The following is a 21,727-nucleotide window of genomic DNA, read 5'->3' on the forward strand; positions in this document are numbered from 1 at the left end:
TGAAAGACATGAAAAGAATTTTTCCCAAAGATAGACAAATGGCCAAGAAATGTATGAAAGATGCTCAACATCAGTAATCATCAGAGGAACGCAAATCAAAACCAAAATGAGATACCACCTTGCCCCTGTCAAAATGGCAATTATTAAAAAATAAAAAGCAACAGCTACTATCATGAATGTGGTAAGAAGAAAATGCTTATATACTGTTGATGAGAAAGTAAACTAATGCAACCTCTGTGAAAAACAATACAGAAATCCCTCAAGGAATCAAAAGTAGACTTACCATTTGATTCAGCAAACTCAGGACTGGGTATCTACCCAAAGGTAGTCATTTTATAAAAAAAGATTCCTGCACCTAAATGTTTATCACCGCATAAGTCACAATTGCAAAGATATGGAATCCTCCTAAGTATTCATCAACTGATGAGCGGATAAAAAAGTGTTGTATAGATATGAGGTCTGACAATTAAGTTTGTCAACTCATCCTAGAAAAAGTACTACATACTCATCACTGAATTTGACTACAGTAACCTTTGAAGTACTCCCCTTAGGAAACTATGCACGGATGCCAGTGCCTAGTCAACTCTTCAAAGAAATTTTGGAACTCTCTTTTTAAAATGACCATCAGAGCTGTCATCATACCACACACAAAAACACTCAACAACAAAAGTGATACCACCACACCTCAACACAAACACAGCTGTGAGACACTGATATACCAAGGTTATGAAATCTTACCAAGCTGTTTGTACAGTGTTGCCAATGTAACTGCACAATGCCAAGTTTGTGAACTTAATTGTCAGACCTCAAACAATGACAGTTCTGATGGTCATTCCAGAAAGAGTTTCAAATTTGCTTTGAAGGGTAGACCAGGTGCTGGTGTTGGAGCATGGCTTCCCAGTGGGAGTAGCATAGTGACCATAGTGATAGTCAGCAATGAGGTGTGTAGCATTTTCTCCAGGATGAGTTCACAAACTAAATTATCAGAACTTGAATACAATTGAGTACTACTCAGCCATAAAAAGGAATAAAATGATTTTTGCAGCAATTTGAATGGAGCTAGAGATCATTACCCTAAGTGAAGTATCTCAGGAATGGCAAGGCAAACACCACTTGTTCTCACTTACATGTGGCCGACAACCAAGCGGCATATTTATCATGAAGTTGTGTCACGGACATCAGTAACTAAAAGGGGAGGTGGAGAGGGGATGGATAAAAATCTACCTATCAGGTACAATATACACTATTTTGGTGATGGGTACACTAAAAGTCCTGACGTCAGCATTATATAATTCATCCATGTAACAAAAAAAAATGCTTGTGCCCCTAAATGTACTGATAATCAAAAAAGAAAAAGAAAACTGAAACTTGGAGAGGTGAAAACACTTGCCTGGGGTTACTCAGCTAATGTGTCAGATAGGATATTCTATTTCAAGAATATAATCATTTTCTAATAAAACATTAGAATACCTTTATATTCTTTTATAAATCCTTTTTTTTTTTTTTTACAGATTTCAAATGTTATGATCTTACATGTCCTGATTGTATCCAAAAAGTTTTTTGGGTATCTTACATTGCTTACCCATTTAATAACATTTAAGATATAAAATATACAGCCTACATTTATTTGTTGAATTTTAGTAAGACAAAGATGTAAAGTTTCTCTTCAATATTATAGATGAAGCTTTATATTGTATAATGCATATTTTCATATTTTTCTAAAATATAAAGTTCCACTGACAACTTTGCATTATACATCCTTTAACATTTAGAATATATGTATACATTTTTCACACATAAAGAAAATGAACAACAAATCTGTCAAATAATTTGAGACCCTATCCTGTAATTAGTACTGCTCAATCTAGGAGACTGCACCATCTCTATTTTGATATGAATACAAACCTTAGGACTTTTATTGATTCTAATATATAGTACCAAATCTAAAATATCACATCTCTTCAAAAGGAAGCACGAGATATCTCATTGTGGTTTTGATTTGCAGTTCCCTGACGATTAGTACCTAACATGTACAATGATCACTATCTGGGTGACAGGCACTCTCTTGGCCATGACTCAAACATTATAAAAGCAATCCATGTAACCCAAACGATTTGTACCTCCATAATATTTTGAAATTAACAAAGTATATATTAAGAAAGGGAAGCAGGATTGTACAAATAGGAATGCAATACCCATATGACCCATCTGATCAGTGATTTCATGATGTTGCTGATTCATGATGTCTTTATAGACAAGAAAATCTTAGTACCCAAAACAATACCAACATCTCAGAAACATGTTAGAAAAAAGTCCATTGAACTGCTTCAAAATATCGCCCTAGAATTATAAAAGGATTCTAATTGGTCATGCAAAACATCTTTTTTTTTTTATTACCAAGGATACCCCAATTATATCAACATTTTCTTGCACATACTATCTTCATAGTGGCATCTACATCTTACACATTTATAACATTGTCAAATATTTTCTCATGTGTATGCTCACCTGTTCAGAAAAGAGGTCACTGTTATCTTCCAGGTATTTACTGAAAGGGTTGGGTTCATAGATTTCCTCCTCCTTTCTCAGGAATATTTTGGATTTTACAGGTACTGGGCGAATTACTCCAGGCTTTGTCTTCATAAACATCAAATAAATGTTTAAAAAAGGAAAATATATATTATTAAAATGAATACACTATGTGTATTATCGATTTATTCAAATGGTGTTCCCACAAAACACTTACAATTTTCAAAGATTTTATAATGACTTTATAAATGCATAAAAACGTCCCAGAAATCAAGGGATTTTAACTAACATTACTTTAACTTGGAATTAACTGTTACAGCAATCAACTCCCAAAAATCTAATACTGTGACATTTATTTTTATTTTTTTATTAAGTCATAGATACATAGATCATGAATACATTTATGCCTTTGTGGGATTCAATGTGTTGATTATTTGTACAAATCGGAGTGCTTACATACTACTAATTAACATAGCTTTCGCCTCATTTACTTAATCACAGTGTTAAGACATTTGTGTTCAATACTTAATAGATTTGACTTGTACCCTTGCAATATGCTCCATAGGTGTGGTCCCACCATTAACCCTCCCTCTTTCGAATCACTGTCCTCCCTTACCATCCCCTTCCTCTCCCCCACTTCATCCTGGGCTATACTTGTGATTCATCTCTCATATGAAAGTGTGAGTGATTATAAATTGGTTTTATAGTAGTACTGAGTACATTGGATAATTTTTTTTCCATTCCTGAGATACTTTACTAAGAAGAATATTTTCCAGCTCCATCCATATAAACATAAAAGGGGTAAAATCTCCATCTTTTTTTAATGCTGCACAGTATTCCATGATATACATATACCACAATTTATTAATCCATTCATGGGTTGATGGGCACTTGAGCTTCTTCCAAGACTTGGCAATTATAAATTGAGCTGCAATGAACAATCTAGTGCAAATATCTTTTTTGCCAAGTGATTTTTGGTCTTTTAGATATATACTTAGTAGAGGAATTGCAGGATCAGATGGCAGGTCTACATTTAGATCCCTGAGTGTTCTCCAAACTTCTTTCCAAAAGGCAATTGAAGCAACATCAAAAATACATTACTGGGACCTGATCAAAGTAATACTGTGACATTTAAAAATGCAAAAATGTCTTTATTTATCTATGCAGATGTGTTGTATCCTTGCCAGCGCATTCAGTTAACAAATGTTTCATTTGATAAATAAATATTGAGAATATCCTCTGTGCCAAGCGGCATTCTGGGCATGAAAAAATAGATGACTTAGGCACATCCACCAAACCCATAACAACTTCCTTCTTCTGAAAACCCCTATCCATCAAAATCCACAGACCAGGGTCCCCAGAAGTCATGTTCATGCTATGTATGATGGGATCAGGATGGTTTTCTGACCTAAAGGGGTGAGGAGAAGATAGCAAATAGATTTTCTCTCCCAAGAATGTGAACTAGGAATTTAAACAGCTTTGCAGTTACTTTGGGAGACTGAAATTATATGTCAGTGCAAAAGGTGGGGAAAGCCTTAATTTAACCTAAAAATCATGTCTTCTGAGATCAAGAAAAAGAGAGCAAAGTGTGTGGAAAGGCAGCACAGAGAAGAAATACTTGAGTGTTTTCCAGAAACAGGTCCCAAAACATTCCTGGGGTCTTCCTGGATTTCCTATCCTGAAGTTCCCTAATACTTTCCCTTCTTTTTACACTACATTCCTTTTGTAACTTGCAATCAAAAGAGTTTCAGCTAATACATCACTCATTCAAGATTCTTAAAGTAATACTCAATGTCGACTTGACAAAAAAAGGGAGCGCATGTGTTCTAGTTCAGGGCAATTTCAAAATGATGTTTCACAAAGACCAAAATCTCATCACACTGTAAAATGTCACAACATGATTGATCAGTCTGCAAAAACATCCCAAACTAAAATTCAATAAAAAGTTGTTACCCTCCTTCTGTTTAAGCATTTTGCTGCAATTCTTCTTCTCAACTCCCTTTCCTTTCAAAAAATAGTAAATTAACTTTCCTCAGTCAATGTTGATGTTCACATTTTAAGCCTGAAGGGACTACATCTATCTCTCTGCTCTATAAAGCATCTGATATATTTTGAGTCTTGACTAAATGTTGTCCTGCAATAGTTTTCTCAGTAGATATTTTCCCAGTTGTTTTTCCCATCTATATGACAACTGGGGAAATACAGATTGAAAAAAGTCTCTATTTTCCCCAGGCTAAGAAATATTCCCCACTTAAGAAACTTTGATCTCTCAAGGGGAGAAAATGAGCAAGCAACATCCAATTGTGCATGAAATCATGCCGCTGAGTATATGTATGAGAGCAATATTCCTCCTGCAGGTGCAGCACAGGAACAAAGCTGAAGCAGGTACTGATTTCTGCAGTAGGTATAATAAGGGAGGTGGTCTGAGCTGTGGTCCTAAGTTGTCCATCTCCTCTCTCCCTTTTCCATTTGATTTCCTATTTCAGTTCTCCTTTGTTCTGCTTCTACTCCTTCTCTTTCATTTCTTTGTGAGGCATAAAATCAATATAATTCCAGTACTGAGGTCCCATAAGTTTCTAAGCCCAATGAGGAACTTTAGGGTCTAAGCTCGGTGTCAGTATGTGGAAAGATGAAGGCAGAGAGAAATTTGATCAGGAGCAGTTGAAATGGTGGGAGACTCTCCTGCAGAGAAACATGACTGCCTGGTCCCTTCCCTTTACTGCTAGAAGGCAGATAATTTGGGTAATCTTGGCCTTTTACCTTGATCATTTTGGAATCAGCCTCCTCCAGGGTGACATCAGAAAGGAGACCCTTTTGATTGGTTAGATATCAAACTCACTCAGTATTAGGATCAATTACTGATGCTTCATATTTGTCTCTCTACCAGCTTTTATATTCCTTAGTTCCTATAAGTGTCCTGGATTTGATGACTGTCTGAAAATGAGACTGTGATTTTTGCCCTATTCCTTATACTCTATCAGATTTTCTACCTTCTTTTCATGGACTCTGTTTTCCCAGGCTTGGTCTATGTGAAGTCTCTGAGTCTTCTTCATTCTCTTTGCTTATTGGCCTTCATATGGTGCCCCCGATTCTTACGTTGTATATGTGTATACATGCCTGACAATTAAGTTCATGAACTTGCCACCATGTGCTTATATTGGCAACACTATACAAACAACTTGTTAAGGTTTCATAATCTTGGTATATCAGTGTCTCACAACTGTGTTCGTGTCGATATGTGGCAGGGTCTTGCTGAGTGGTGTACATTATTGTCGGCGTATATTTGTGTGCTGTCTCAAACAAACTTCTTTAAATTTCTTTTTAAACTTGGCAAGAATAGAAATGAAATCAGTGACATGTTAGTCCAAGTTTATGGGAATAATGCCATGAAGAAGTGGTATTGTACAAATGGATTAAATGTTTTTCTGAAAGGAAAGAAAGCATCATTGAAGAAGAGCGATCGGGGCAGCCAGCATCAAAGAGGACTGATGAAAACATTGTAAAAATTCATTAAATTGTGTGCCAACATAATCAGCTGACTGAGAGAAGCATAGCAAACCAAGTAAACATTGATAGAGAGGCAGTTAGGAAAATCTTAACTGAAAATCTTGGTATGAGAAAAGTGGCTTCACAACAATGCACCAGCCCACATGGCACTGTCTGTGAAGAGGTTTTTAGCCAGTAAACAAATAATTGCATTGAAAAAACCTTCCTACTCACCTAATCTGGCCCCAAATGACTTTTTGCTTTACCCAAGATAAAGGAAATATTGTAAGGAAGACATTTTGATGACATTCAGGACATCAAGGGTAATATAACAACTACTCTAATGGCCATTCCAGAAAAAGAGTCCCAAAGTTGCTTTGAAGGGTAGACAGGGCATTGGCATCTGTGCACAGCTTCCCAAGGGAAGTACTTCAAAGGTGACCCATAGTAATATTCAGTACTGAAATTTGTAGCACTTTTTCTAGAATAAGTTCACAAACTTAATTGTCAGACCTTATGTAATTACCTTTTCCCCTAGCCCTATTTTTGCTCTTGCACCTTAATTTGTTGACCTAGTGGTCACTATTTTGCCAACTCTAAGCAAAAGAAGACGCAGCTTGCCTTTTACATTGTTCACACCTGGCGTTGTAAACCACATCCTATGACCTCTAAGCATACCCTCCAAATCCAACTGTCTCTTGGTATTGGTCCAGTTGGAACTCCAATTCTAGTGGCCCAGTTCTGAACCTCATGAATTCTCCAAAATCACAATACACCAGCAAATTATACACATGGCAGTCTCTGCATATTGCTAATGTCTTTTCACATTCTCCCAAAACAGCTCCAAATGCTTGAGGAGCCAGTGCTGCTAATGACACCATTATTATTCAATGGACCCAGATTCCACATTCTATCAACATAAAATTAAGAACTATACTCAATATTTTTGATAGATTACCTCATAATTTTCTTATAAACTCTATGAGTGTTTTAAAGATGACAAGTCATATGCAGAAGTCATATAGTTAATGTGTGAAGTCAAAGTTTAAATCTAAGTTTGGTATGATCAGTAAGCTTATGATTTTCATAACTTCTATGCCTATTCCAGAGAGAGGGAGAGAGACAGAACACACAGAGAATAGATAGAAACTTGACATCATTATTAAACCTCTCTGTAACTTCCCTGTCCAAGCAAAAACAAAATACTAGTTTTTTTAAATTTATTTTTATTCCTTTTAAATTCATTGCTTCTCTTATATTTGCACTTTGAACTGCAACATCCTGGACTTTGGCCATTGTTATCTCATTCTATGTCAATATTCCCAGAACTCTTAAAGGCCAAAGTTTTCAGTTCCTGATGTTCATGGGGTTGTGTCTGTGTGTGTGTGTGTGTGTGTGTGTGTGTGTGTGTGTATATATGTATATATGTGTATATATATATATACACACACACATCTACACATCCACCCTCTTCCTACACACACACACATACACAGAATTTTACCTCCTAAAAGACTCTATAATTTCTATGGTCAAGATGTCTGATTTGGGGCCAGGCATGGTGGCTCATACCTGTAATCCTAGCACTCTGGGAGGCTGAGGCAAGTGGATTTGCCTGAGCTCACGAGTTTGAGACAAGCCTCATCCAGAGCAAATCTTCATCTCTTAGAAAATAGCTGGGCACCTGTAGTTCCAGATACTTATGAGGCTGAGGGACGGGAATCACTTAAGCCCAAGAGTTTGAGGTTGCTGTACCTGCGATGCTACACAGCACTCTACTGGGAGTGACAAAGTGAGACTCTGCCTCAAAAAAAAAAAAAAAAGTTAGATTTTATAGTGATTTTTTTTTTCTAGACTTGGATAAAATCCACTCCCACAAAACAGCATAAAATTGGTAGGAGGAGAGCATCAGGAACATATATCTGTTTTAATAGACTTTATGACCTTGGAAAAGCCATTCAACCTGTCTAGACCTTTTGTTGAAGGGTTATAATTCTAATCCATGATTCTGTCCTTTAATTTTTATTGCCTACTTTTCTGCCCACTCAGGAATTATACTACATAGAGTTATCGCAAAAGATCTGTTTCTGTGAATTCAAATCCATCACCAGATAAGGGTCTCAAATTGCCTTTTAGGAAGTCTGTACAATAGCATATGTGAAGCAATGGCAGTGTTGTTAGTACACATAAGCCTTTTTTTTTTTTTTTAGAATATTAGTTAACTACCTTTCAGTTTTTTCTAATATCTTGCTCTTCAAAAGGTCATGTAATTTACATGTGCTAAAGACAAAATTTCAATACAAAGTAAACCAATGGTTCTATCCAATAAAAAATTGCCTTCCGGTAACTTTCAGACTCAGAATAATGTCTGCAGACCAGTAGTATCGGCATCATGTGATAACCTGTTAGGAGTGCCAAATCTCAGGTTGAATCAAAATCTACATTTTAACAAATCCCTAGCTGACTCATGTATACATCAAAAAATAAAAGATATTAGACTACAATTTATCCCATTAAAATGTGCTATTGATGTAGAGATAGAACTTTATTGGTCTACAATCCCAGAGGTATTTACTAAGCCTTGGTCATTTATCTCCAGACTGAAGGGGAGGCTTTAGAACAGACTGAACTTTATTAATTTCTAATCTCCATTGTCTCTTTCCTTGCAGTCACCTGATGTCTTTGTATTTCAAGTAGAAGCTTTCTTAAAGAACTTCTCTAATTCTGGCAAATCTTACTTGCTAAGTCTATGTCCAAACAAATACAAAAGAATTCAGGTTATTAAGTATGAAATGTCCAAGTCTGGCAGTTGATAGCTCTGATGTTTCACTTTGACACATCTTATTTTCTTTTTTATTGTGAAGGTACATTCTCATTGTTTCAAACACATGTTTTGGCTTGTGTTTATATTTCAAAATTTTTGGAGTAATTTTTTCAAAACCCTGGATAAGTCAAAAATTCATGCTATTTTTGAATATGAGTTTCATTGTGGAACCAATACAGCATAGACAACTCAAAATAGCAATGAAGCATTTGAGAAGGATATGGCTAATCAATCTACAGATGTCAATGGTTTGGAAAATTCTGTTCTGGTGATTTTAATCTTGACAATGAGCCATGTGGTCAACCTGAGACAAACGTGGATAATGATGAGCTAAAACCTGTATTACATGCAATCCATCTCAATCTATGTGTGAGTTAGCAGCAGGGTTTGGCATTACTAGTCCAACAACATTGGAACATTTTATTAAATATTGGGTCAGTAAATTTAGTAAATAGATGGGTTACACATTAATTGAATGAGCATCAGAAGAAAAATTGTCTCAAAGTTGCCTTTCTTTGTTGCTATGATGTAAAGGTGAGCCATTTCTATACATACTGTTATGTATCTTGAAAAATAGGTTCTTTTTGAAAATTGCAAGCATTCAGCACAATGGCTGGATAAAAAAGAAGTGCCAAAACACAGTCCAAAACTGAATATTTATCTAAAAAAGCTAATGATGTCTTGTCTTTTTGGTGGTCCAGTGTTGATATAATCCACTACAGCTTCATGAAACCTGGTCAACTGGTTACAGTGGATGTCTACTGCAACCAAATGGAGGACATAATGAGGTTGTTTCTGACATAATGAGGATACTTGTGATTAAGCTGAAATTGGCCAACAGAGACCTCTTACAAGACAATGCTCAAACACTTGTTACACAAAAGCTGGACTTAGAAACCCTCTGTCATCCACAAGAATTCACCAGACCTTGCACCAACTGACTACCACTTATTCTAGGCTTTGGACCATTTCTTGTAAGAAAAATATTTATTTCTCAATAAGTTGTAGAAAAGGTCTTTTATAATTTCATCACCACTCCCTCTCTGGGCTTTTTCACTGCTGGCATACATAAACCACCATGAAGATAGCAAAACCATGTTGACAATTTAGGTACATATTTTACTTAATTCTGCTTCCTCTTCCTTGAGATATAATAAACTAAACTTTTGACTCAAAATGAGACATTTTATATTTAATGAAGATTAATCAAATTATAGGAGTCTCTAAAAGTGAACTACTATAAGATTGTCATTGTCTAGTAATATCACAACTAAACTAGCATGAAGAGGCCCTTTCTTACTTTTATCTGCTATATGTTTCATAGATAAACTAGATTCATAACTAATAGACACAAATGTCACCATATTGATGCCAGAGATAGCGATTCCATAATTTTCCTTCTAATCTAAGTCAAAAAAAAAAAGAAAACAGGATAATGACTCACAGTCAGCACAAAGGGCACAGGGAGAACAAAGAGAAGATTCTCCAGGTGGAAAATATCGATTCATTATAATTAAATTACTGGTAACTGACTTACACTGGGTGTAAGACAGTTTTGAAGTGGCTTATAGACAAAAGAACTGTTTTGGAACTCTGAAACACACCTCTATCAGATACTCTCTGGATCCACTTTGCCAATTAATACCTAGTCTATGTCAAGAACTATAGTGTCAGCAGAGTTGAATAATACATACCCCTTGTTTTCAGAGGGCTCACAATCCAACGGAGTAAACCACAGGATGGCCACTAGGTAAGTCATGTAAGTCACTTCCTAAGTGATGTCACTCAATTCCACATCACATTCTGTCAACTAGACTCTCAAAGCTTTTCTAATGTCCTACCTTCTCACTCAGAACAAAGTCTAAACACCCTAGCAATGCCTGCCAGGTAATACCTACAGGCTACATGACCTGATTTTTCCTATTCTTAACCACCCTCTCCTAAGCCAATCTTATCTCCCACTACTCTCTTTTTCATCCTCTTATTCTCTCTACTGTAACTCACACACTATGATACTCACTTCTCCAGGAGTTTGAACTTATTCTTCTGTCTGTCTGGAACTCTTTTCTTCCTGTATAGGGCTTTTCACGTCTGTTCAAACGTCAGCTTATCAGACATCTTTCCTAATGACCCATAAAAAAGAGCAATCTGCATCCCCCCTTACTGGCTGTATTTTTCTACAGCTCTTATCACCGTCTGACATCTGTTTGTGTGTTTGTTGTCTTGATTTCTCCACTAGAATGTAAGTTCTATGAGGACAGAGATCTTTATTTGTTCTTGAATCTCTAACATCTAGAACGGTGCCTGACACCTAGCTGATGTTCAATTACCATCTGCAGAATGGGTCAGTTAATTGACAGACAGAAGCCCAGTATGTTGGCTATGATCCAACATGGAAGCCATAAAAGGTGCTCATGGACTGCTTGGAGCCTCCCATTATTTCTCCTAGATTGACTGACTTTTTGATCACAATGTAAGCAGGAAGAGGGAACTCTGCAGGAAAGTGGGCTGATAAGCTGCACCCAAAGAAGTCAGGGTAGAAAGCTAAAGTTATCATCTCTGAGGGATATCGAAGTCAAGGGCAGAGACCCCTTCTCTAGGGACTTCACAAGGTTTTAACTCTCCCTATTTAAAAAAAAAAAACAAAAAAAAAAACTGTTGTTCTTCCTGTCTTTGCTAATGCTGATAAATAGTAAAACTCTTAACACCAAAAGACAATGATGTCATCTTCTTTGAAGAATTCAAGAGCTGAGAATGAGGTGGAGCTAAGGAGACCACATCTGATTCTCTTGTTAGTCTTCAGGGGAAAAATGTCCAAAGGATAGAGTATGTAGAGTCGCCGGGGCCCAGTGGCAGGTTTTAATAGTTTCTAAGACATGAGTCTAAGCCTACTATTCATTTGTGTTTATAATCCATCAAGTATGCACTTATACTTGAACATTGTCACTTGGGGCACTATAAAAATAGACAATGTTTTCATCCTTTGAAACTTAAAATCATAATTTTATGATAGCAAGTTGGTATAGCCTCTGGCTGGAGACCAAAGTTGAAGATTAACTGCCAGAACTGACCTAGAGAATACAGTACCAATATTTTAAAATAATGGCTTCTTAAAGCAACATCTTTCTTACATTAGTAACTTCAAGCAGTAGATTGATGGTTTTTAATTGCCTTTGCCTACAGTAGTAAACTTTGGGGTAATATGATAGAAGACCAAAAGAAATAAAAGGACAGGGTCTCAGCTATCAGGGGTTTATTTTAATATTTCTGGAGAAATAATATGTATAACAAAATATCAGGAAATTAATAAAATAGCATTTGGTAAATTCTGTGAGTCTGGCTAGAAAGTCTACCAATTTGATGGATCTAAAAAGTGTGTGAAAGTGCTTTGGTTGTTTCTTTTACCCATTTGCTTAACATTTGTCTTCATTTCCTAGTGCTTTTTTTCCCCTTTAGTATTTCTATGGCAAAAAAAAAAAAAAAACAAAAAAACAAAAACTTGTACAAACTTGAAAACATGCACCAGTCAAGATTATGCACAAAAGCAATATTGTCTAAATTACTTTTCTTTTCTTTCTTTCTTCTTTTTGAGACAGAGTCTCACTATGTCACCCTTAGTAGAGTGCTCTGGCGTCACAGCTCACAGCAACCTCAAACTCTTGGGCTTAAGCCATTCTCTTGCCTCAGCCTTCCAAGTAGCTGGGACTACAGGCACCCACCACAACGCCCACCTATTTTTCTTGTTGTTGTTGCTATTATAGTTGTCATTGTTGTTTAGCAGGCCCAGGCTAGGTTCAAACCCACCAGCCCTAACCACTGAGCATGGGCGCTAAGCCTAAATTACTTTTCTGATTTACTCATTCAATTAATACATGTTTATTGGCTATGATTCTCTTTCTAAAAGAAACAATATCATATGCTTGACACAAATACTTAAGCTCCCCCCACCCACCACAAATAAGCATCTCAAATCTTAGAACACTATGACATAGGGTAAAGATCCCAATATTGGAAAAAAACAAAAAAATATAGATTTCTCTATTACCTATTACCCGGGACTGTTGACATGGCTTTCTAGATATCTGGACTTCAGTTTTTCATTTGAATAATGGAAATAACAATTCCTACCATGCTAACTCAAAACAATGATCATGAGAATCTAATGAATAATAAATATGACAGAACTTTGTAAAGGAAAAGAAGCATAAAAGAAGTTTGACAGGAAAAAGTGAATATTTATTTTACTTTTGTAAATAGGGAGCGTTGATTCTTAATGATTTAGAAAGTACCTACTTGACATGTTGTTCTCAAAAATGTTTTATAATTACTATAATATTGCATAAAACTAAACATACAACATAGGGCATCAATGATTATAAGCCACATTCCATAGGTCAAGAAACATTTTGTGGAAAGATACGCAATGCAGATTGGCCAGATCGAAATACTTCAATAGCTAAAGAAAAGACAATAGCATGACTCAAGCCTGAGGAGGCGTCCGTGATAAATGCTGTAGCCCTTAAGTATGCTGTGTCAGGGAAAAGCTGGTCAAGGAGAAATTGCCTTTGAGTTTGAAGAAGACATCATTTCCACACAAAAGCTTTCAGGGCTGCATTTTCTGAACAACAGAGGCCTCAAGGGCCCTCAGAAAGATGATTCATGCACCACTAACGCAGGGCACATCAGCTGGCACCCAGAACTAGAAGCAAAGTATCTACAAGTTTAAGCGTTCTTCTTTATAGTATTCCAGTAAGTTCCATTTTTCTTTTACCTGCATGTTGTCATGTGGCTTATTTTTAAAATATATTGTTTTGATACACTTTAGATTCAGCATGCCATCCTGGGCAACACCAAACATTTTTTATGAAATTTCAAAAGCAAAAGCTAAACGTCTTCCAGACTGGGCTCCCCTGGTGCCGGGACATACACTTCTTCTGGACCCTAACTTTTCTTTTGCAGAGAAAAGAGGACCCACCAGCCTTTGTTAATACCTTTGTGATCATTCAGTTCAAAATTAGGAAAGCTTTGTGAAGGTTTAACCTAAATTGTCGCTCTTTCCTTTCTTCTTACTCCATTTAATAGAGTAGAGCAGGGGTGTCCAACCTGTGGCCTGCCAGCTGCATACTGATTTTGTAAGAACTTTTTATTTTTTGCTATTTTTGGTATCAGAAATGACAAAAAGTATGCAGGGACCTTTTTTTCTTTCCTTCCTTTTTCTTTCTCTTTCTTTCTTTCTTTTTTTTTTTTTTTTTTTTTGCCATCAGCTTTTCCTTACTGTTTGTATATTTGCTGTGTGGCCCAAGACAACTCTTTATTCTTCCAACCTGTGACAGAAAAGAAAAAAGGTTGGACGTCCCTAAAGGAAGCACTATCAAGGTGCAAAAACCCTGCTGAGTAGTCACATTTTACAGGCAATGCCAAAGAACAGGCAGAGCCAGACACGGGCTTTGCTCAATGAAAATAATATGTCCATAGAGGCCCAATTTCCCAACTCCTCCATTAATCTTTTCTTATTCTCCTTGAATTATCTAAAGTCAAGAACAATGATTCCTTTTGGAAAGCCATACAGAACAAGGATGAATACTAATACTGTGATCTTAGATAATCTATTTTAAATCTTCTGATTCTCTGTCTATAAAAATAGCTGTTTGTACTGTCTCTTCATAATTCAGAGATTTTATGTGTAATAATCACACCTCTGTCTCCAGGACAATAGTAAGAACTCCACATATTATGATACGTGAGCCTCTCAATAACCCCTTCAGATTGACAGTCTTTATTCCAGTCTCCAGTATATAGGTCGGTATTTCCAATATCCTCATCTCTAATTTCTTTTTCCGTACTGCTCTCCAGCAATGCTATTTAAATGAACAGAAAAAGAGAAACTGAGGTTGGTGAACTACTTTCATAAAGACTTCCAAAATAGTCTCCCAAGCCCAACCCTAAATCATCTGGCTTCCATAGTAAACAATGGAAATATTTTAAGAGTATGGACAATGGACCTATTTCTTTTTTTCTTCAGTGTTGACTTGGCACAGTTGGAATGAAAAGCAAATAGGTAAGCCAAAGTAAAAATTTTTAAGCATGAAAAATGACATGTCTTTTAAAAGTCAAATCTCAAAATAATTTGTATTAAGTTGGGGCAAGTTAGGGTACCATAGAATTTGTTGTATATTTTCTCTTCAACCAATTTACTACATTTTTCTTACAAAGTAGGAATAATCTTAACTGCCTATTTTATACAAAATATACAATAGATGTCTGTCTCATTCAACTATATCATATTTTGTCAGTAACTTTGTTTTTATGTGCTATGTATATATACATACACACAAATAAACAAAGATATGTATATAAATAATCAGAATTGCCTATCAGGTGGTAGCTATATGTATGCAAGTTATAAACACAAACATATATAAAAATATAAATATATATCATCATTTTTTCAAAGGTCTTATTTACTCAAATTATACAAAAATTCATCCTGAAAAGACTTCATGATGGCAAATATTGGATATTCATTCATTACAATGAAAAACAATTGCCTTACTTATAAATTGTGTTACTTAAGAGTAAAAATATTATTCCTTAAAGAAGTAAATGCCATATAACATCCCTTGCAAACAATTATTTCCACCCTGATTAGTCTACTCTACAGGCAGGGTCAATGTCAAGAAATAGAAAGCAAATGATTGAATTGAATAATTCTATTAATCCAAGGGATATTCATTTTTCTATGATAAGCTTGTTTGATAATAATCCATTCACAAACCGACCTATATCTCAAGGGCATTTTGAGATTAAAACTTAATTTAAAACTTGGTAACAAAATGCCTTGAACTCCTTAAGAATAGGCCTAAAGTAAATGCAAAGAAATAAAAATCAAAGTCAGTCCCAGTAATGCATTGTATTTTTCCCCCTAGTGAATACAGACACAGGGTTTTTTTATCAGTCAAAAAAATATTTTTATTACATTCATAATGAATTTTTTACTTTTTACTGTGCCTCATTTTATAGTTATTACATATATTTGCCTCTTTGAGATAATTCATTTAAGAATTAAACCAAGAACTGACATATATAAAACACACACACACATATGTTTAGTCAAGCAATATCTAAAATCTGTATTTTGTACATGAGGTTGAGTGAAAGTATACCATGCGTATGAAAATGTTCAAACATTCTTGATTTCCATACATTTCTCTTGAGAAATAGATCATTATTTTAAATATTAAAGAGTTGTAACATTTCCATATCTTAAGTGGGCAATCACTGCTCAACTGTGTTCTGCTGGTGCAGTGCTTGTTTCCATGGCAACTTCGCTGTGTTGGTAGCCCTAGATTCACAGCCCTGGAAGGGGTTGGAAAGTAAGTACCAGAATGCTCTCATTGTTCAATTAGGAAATCGAACTCTGGAATCCCAGACTTGTGACTTGCCCCCATCCGCCCGTTAGTTATTGCCAGAGCATGAGGTATAAGTTGGTCTTCAGACACTCATTCCAGTGTTCTTTCCAGTGTACCACACCGTTCCCACTGTTTTAACCACTGACACTAAAAGTGCGTGCACACAACACATCTTGCATATACACTGTATGTGTAAACACTGGCACATACCAGAGTTTTGATTAGATCAAGCTATTTTAACAATCTATGCTTTTTATGATTTTTAAAATATTACAAATAAACATATATTTTTTGGCATGATCAAGGCAAGATGCCTGGTTGACTGTGAATATACTATTGCTGAAAAAAGTGGGGAGATCAGCATTAAACAGTGACTTTTGTCTTTTTAGTGGCTCTAAATGATTTACTAAAAATTTCCATTAATTTTACTGAAGGTGTCTATTGCTCAGGAATTTATAATTTTATACAATAAGCCATCAAAGGTATAAAGAAAATTTTAACCTGGTATATCTGGAAAAGTTATTTTATGCCTTCAATTTGCTTAACACTATTGTTAAAAGAAACATAAAATACTATTTTAAAAAATAATTCTCCTTTTTAATCAAATTTTTATCTACAAAGAACAGATTCTAGAGTTTAGATCTGTGCTGCAACGCTCAGCCTCTAGCTCCACTATTGAGCCCTTAAGACTAGTCCAAATTGAGATTTGCTGTAAGTGCAAAATGTATGAGAGATTTCAATGACTTTGGCCAGAGAAAAAAGAATGTACAAATACCTCAATTTTTATAGATTATAATTTTAAATGATATTTATGCAGCATTAATAAGATAGATTGTTGAAATTAACATTGCTTTTCTCCTTTTTCTTTTTAATGTGACTATCAGGAAATTTAAAATCACTATGTGGCTTTGCTTTTGTCATTCACAGGGTATTTCTACTGCTCAGCACCAATCTAAACTACTCTCATGCTAACTCTCCTGTATCAAATATCTCATTTCCCATTTCCTTAACTTCAGAAACTACCCTACAGTATCAATCACGACCTTCTCCTTGATCCCCCCCTTTTTGGATCCCTCCCAAAAAGAAGTAGGATTTCTTCTCTAAATTCCAATAGCGTCTTTCTTTTTACCGGCACTACTAGGATGTGAGTTGCTGGCAGGGAGAGTCTGTGTGTGGTTTTATGTATGTTTGTCCCCTGCAAAACTACCCCCATCTAGCATTAGTAAAGTATCAGCAAGCTTTTATTAGACAAGTAAGTAAATAAAATTATATGTAGTAAATATGTGCTCTGTTCACTTTTACTCCAATAAAGCCATTGAGAGCTCAGAATTTTCAAAAATAGGTCTATGAGTTTGTAAGAAGATACATACCAGCTGACTCTCAGATATTGTAGAAGATGGTGAGGAGAGATTGGCCTGCAAAATACAAACATGGCATTTATTTAGTAAAATTCATAATGTAGTAATATAGTTATATTTTTAAACATTTTAAAGTTCTTTTGTCATTAAAGTCATGTATGCCCATTGAATGATTCTGAAAAGTAGAAAGCAAAAAGAAAATATCACTGTGCCACCAAAAATACTTTTAGCATTTTTGGTACATTTCGTTATATTTTTTCTGTGCATTTTTATTCAGCTCGCATAATGTGAACATGATGTTTTATTTGTTGCTTTTCCTTCTTACATTCTTAATATAGACACTATGACATAACAAAATTTTTCAAGTTTTCATATTTAATTTTTGTAAATATAGTAAAATATACTCTATATTTTATTTAAGCATATAAGCATTGTTGATATTTCTACTTATAGAAAATGAAAACAAATAACATATTTTCTTAAAGTATCCTTATATCAAAATAAAAGCATAACACAGTTTTTGTGATTTAAAGATAGAAATGATTTGGAACTTTTTTGTGTGTGTGTGGTTTTGTACTATTTCATCATTGGTCCCTGTAATTTCTTTCATTTGGATTGTTTCTTTCTTTTTGCAATTTTACTTTATTGTGAAAAGAACATTTGACAATAAATCTACCCTGTTAACATATTTTTGACACAATATTTATGACTACAGGAACAATGTTGTACACAGATCTCTAGACCTTATTCATTGTGTTTAATTGAAATTCTGTATCTGTTGATTGGTAACTTCCCATTTCCTCCTCCTCAGGAGTTTCCTTCTTATGAGGTAAATGCTTTGGTAGTTTTAGAGATTACTATGTTGGATATTGTCCAAAAATCTTTTTATTCTGCCCTCATTCTTGATTGAATATTCAACTGAACATAGAATCTAAGGTAATCTCATCTCTCAGCCTTTTGAAGATACTATTCTATTGACTCTGGTTTCTGCTGCAACTATAAGCCCAACCGTTATAACTTTGAGGATCATCTGTCTTCATCTTTGGTTAGCATTTAACATTATTCCTAAGACATTCTGTAATTTTAGTATGATGTGGACTGGGAGTAGATTTCTTTTTATTTATCCTTTTTGGGACTTGGTTTGTTTTTATTGTGAAGATGCCTATTTTCTGAAAAATCATACATGACTATTCAAATATTGCCTTTCTCCCGCTATATATAACCTCTGTTTATAGAGTTTCTATTAAATATTCAGTCATGCCCCACGTAATGACATTTTGGTCCGTGACAGACCACAGATAGGACAGTGGTCCACAAAAGCATAATGGAGCTGAAAATTCCTATTACGTACTGATGTGATAATTCTGACTCTGTGTAAGCCTAAGACAAAGTGCTCGTGTCTTAGTTTTTAACAAAAAAAGCTTAAAAAGTCAAAAAAGAAAAGTTTTTTAATAGAATTAGGATATAATGAAAGAAAATATTTTGCATAACTGTACAATGTGCTTGTGTTTTAAGCTAATAGTTATTACAAAAGTCTCAAAAAGATTAAAAAATTAAAAAGTTTATGAAGAAAAATGTTACAGCAAGCTAAGGTTAACTGATTATTGAAGAAAGAAGGTTTTGTTTTTTTTTTTTAATTTAGTGCAGCCAAAAATCTACAGTAGTGTTTAGCAATTTGGGGTCCTCAAACTGCGGCCCGCAGGCCACATGAGGTGGTGTGATTGTATTTGTTCCCTTTTTGTTTTTTTTAGTTCAAAATAAGATATGTGCAGTGTGCCTAGGAATTTGTTCATAGTGTTTTTTTTTAAAACTATAGTCTGGCCCTCCAATGGTCTGAGGGACAGTGAACTGGCCCCCTGTTCAAAAAGTTTAAGGACCCCTGTTAGGGCATCACATTCACTCACTGCTCAGTCACTGACTCCCCCAGATCAGCTTCCAGTCCTGAAAGCTTCATTCATGATAAGTGCACTAAGCAGGTGCACCATTTTTTATCTTTCTTTTTTTTTAATTTTTTTATTAAGTCATAGATACATAGATCATGAATACATTTATGCCTTTGTGGGATTCAATGTCTTGATTATTTGTACAAATTGGAGAGCTTACATCCTACTAATTAACATAGCTTTCACTTCATTTACTTAATCACAGTGTTAAGACGTTGGTGTTCAATACTTGGTAGATTTGACTTGTACCCTTGCAATATGCTCCATAGGTGTGGTCCCACCATTAACCCTCCCTCTATCAAACCACCCCCCTCCCTTCCTATCCCCTTCCCTCCTTCATCCTGGGCTATAGTTGTGATTCATTTCTCACATGAAAGTGTGAGTAATTATAAATTGGTTTTATAGTAGTACTGCGTACATTGGATAATTTTTTTCCATTCCTGAGAAACTTTACTAAGAAGAATATTTTCCAGCTCCATCCATGTAAACATAAGCATTTATTGCAGCTCAATTCATAATTTCCAAGTCTTGAAAGAAGCCCAAGTGCCCATCGACCTATGAATGGATTAATAAATTATGGTGTATGTATACCATGGAATACTATGCAGCATTTTTTATCTTTCATACTGTATATTTATTGTACCTTCTCCATGATGAGATATGTGTAGATACACAAATACTTTCCATACTGTATTCAATACAGTAATAAGCTGTACATATTTGTAGCACAGGAATAACAGGCCATAGCATATAGCTTAGGTATGTAGTGGGATGGGCCACTCAGCTTTGTGTAAGTGCTCTGATGTTCAGACCATGATGAAATCACCTAATGTTGTGTCCTGGGGATGCAACCCTATTAAACAACATGCGACTACTGGGCCTTCTCAATTCCTCACCTATTTCTCTTAAACTCCTTTTCATATTTTTGTCTCTTTCTGCTATATCCTGAATGGTTTTTGCATATAAGCCTGAAAGAGAACTAATTTCTTCAATTATATACTAGTATGTTTAACATGGCAATCAGTTTTATGTTTTAATGATTTTTTATCGTTTTAAATATATCATTTTCCAGATGTGTTGGTGGTTCTTCCTGGCTATATGTGTTTCCTTCTGTTGTTATATTTGTTGACTTGCCCTTACATCTGCCCCCAGGATGTTCTTCAGTCATGTTTAATTTTTTATTTTAAGCTCATCTTCAGACCGAGTAGTTTTGGTGATGACTTCTTCAGATAGCCACGAATCCCTGGTGGTAAAACCATCCCTGCAGTGCATTTGCCCTTTGGGGTTCCTGGGAGTTAGTTACATGGGTTCTGGACTAGTTACGACGTTACTGCTTCATCCTGATGGTCCTAAACTTCATGGATGGCAGGTCCCCACGTCATCGTGGTCTCACCTTCTCATGGGTGACTCTTTTTAGTGCTTAAGAGGTTAGGGTAGGAATAGTGGAAAGAATTTATCTGTTTTCCCTTTCATGCTTCATAAGCAACGTGGCCTTCTCGGCTCCAGAATGAGAACAGAGAATCCCTTTACTTGTCTTAAACTTATTGCATCATAGAAGTTACAAACTAAGCTCCCGGCTCTTAGCACCTGGATTCCAAAGTACCTTTGTTCTACCAGAGCTTTCGCTTCTTCTTAATGTTCCCACTTGGAGCTGCCACTTCCTTTATGGCATCCAGAAGTTTCTCTTTCTTTTAGGTTCATTTTTATACATATTTAGCAGTTAAGTTTTATCAAGTATTTTTGCATTTATTTTTTTCTTTTTTTTTATTAAATCATGGCTGTGTACAATAATGCAATCATGAGGTACAATGTGCTGGTTCCATATACAGTCTGAACTATTTTCACCAAACTGGTTAACATAGGGGCGGCTCCTGTGGCTCAAGGAGTAGGGCGCCGGTCCCATATGCCAGAGGTGGCGGGTTCAAAACCAGCCCCGGCCAAAAAAGAAAAAAAAAAAACTGGTTAACATAGCCTTCATGGAATTTTCTTAATTAGTGTGTTCAAACTCTTATACTCTACACTTGGTAAACTTCACCTGCACCCTTCCAAGATGCACCCTACCTGTGGACCCACCAATCACCCTCCCTCCACCCTACTTCCCTCTCTGTCCCCCTCCCGTGCCCCCTTCCCCATATTCTTGTACTGAGATTGGGTTGTAGCCTTCTTATGAAAGCTATA

General features: G+C 35.6%; 1 protein-coding gene across 20 annotated transcripts in view; it reads right to left on the minus strand.

The window, feature by feature from the left end:
- The window catches only part of MLIP (muscular LMNA interacting protein), a 312,602-nt gene that overhangs the window by 75,561 nt on the left and 215,314 nt on the right, over window positions 1–21,727 (minus strand). For 19 of the 20 annotated variants that reach the window (XM_053603333.1, XM_053603332.1, XM_053603343.1 and 16 more), the window contains 2 exons: window positions 17,619–17,663; window positions 2,509–2,637 (listed from right to left, as the gene is read on the minus strand). In XM_053603333.1, the coding sequence (XP_053459308.1) occupies window positions 2,509–2,637; window positions 17,619–17,663 (174 nt within the window). Of the gene's footprint in view, window positions 1–2,508; window positions 2,638–13,127; window positions 14,164–17,618; window positions 17,664–21,727 lie in introns of those variants that run through there. The other variant, XM_053603346.1, reaches the window with a different exon arrangement.

Source organism: Nycticebus coucang, chromosome 9, assembly GCF_027406575.1.
Source record: "Nycticebus coucang isolate mNycCou1 chromosome 9, mNycCou1.pri, whole genome shotgun sequence".
Lineage (NCBI taxonomy): Eukaryota > Metazoa > Chordata > Mammalia > Primates > Lorisidae > Nycticebus > Nycticebus coucang.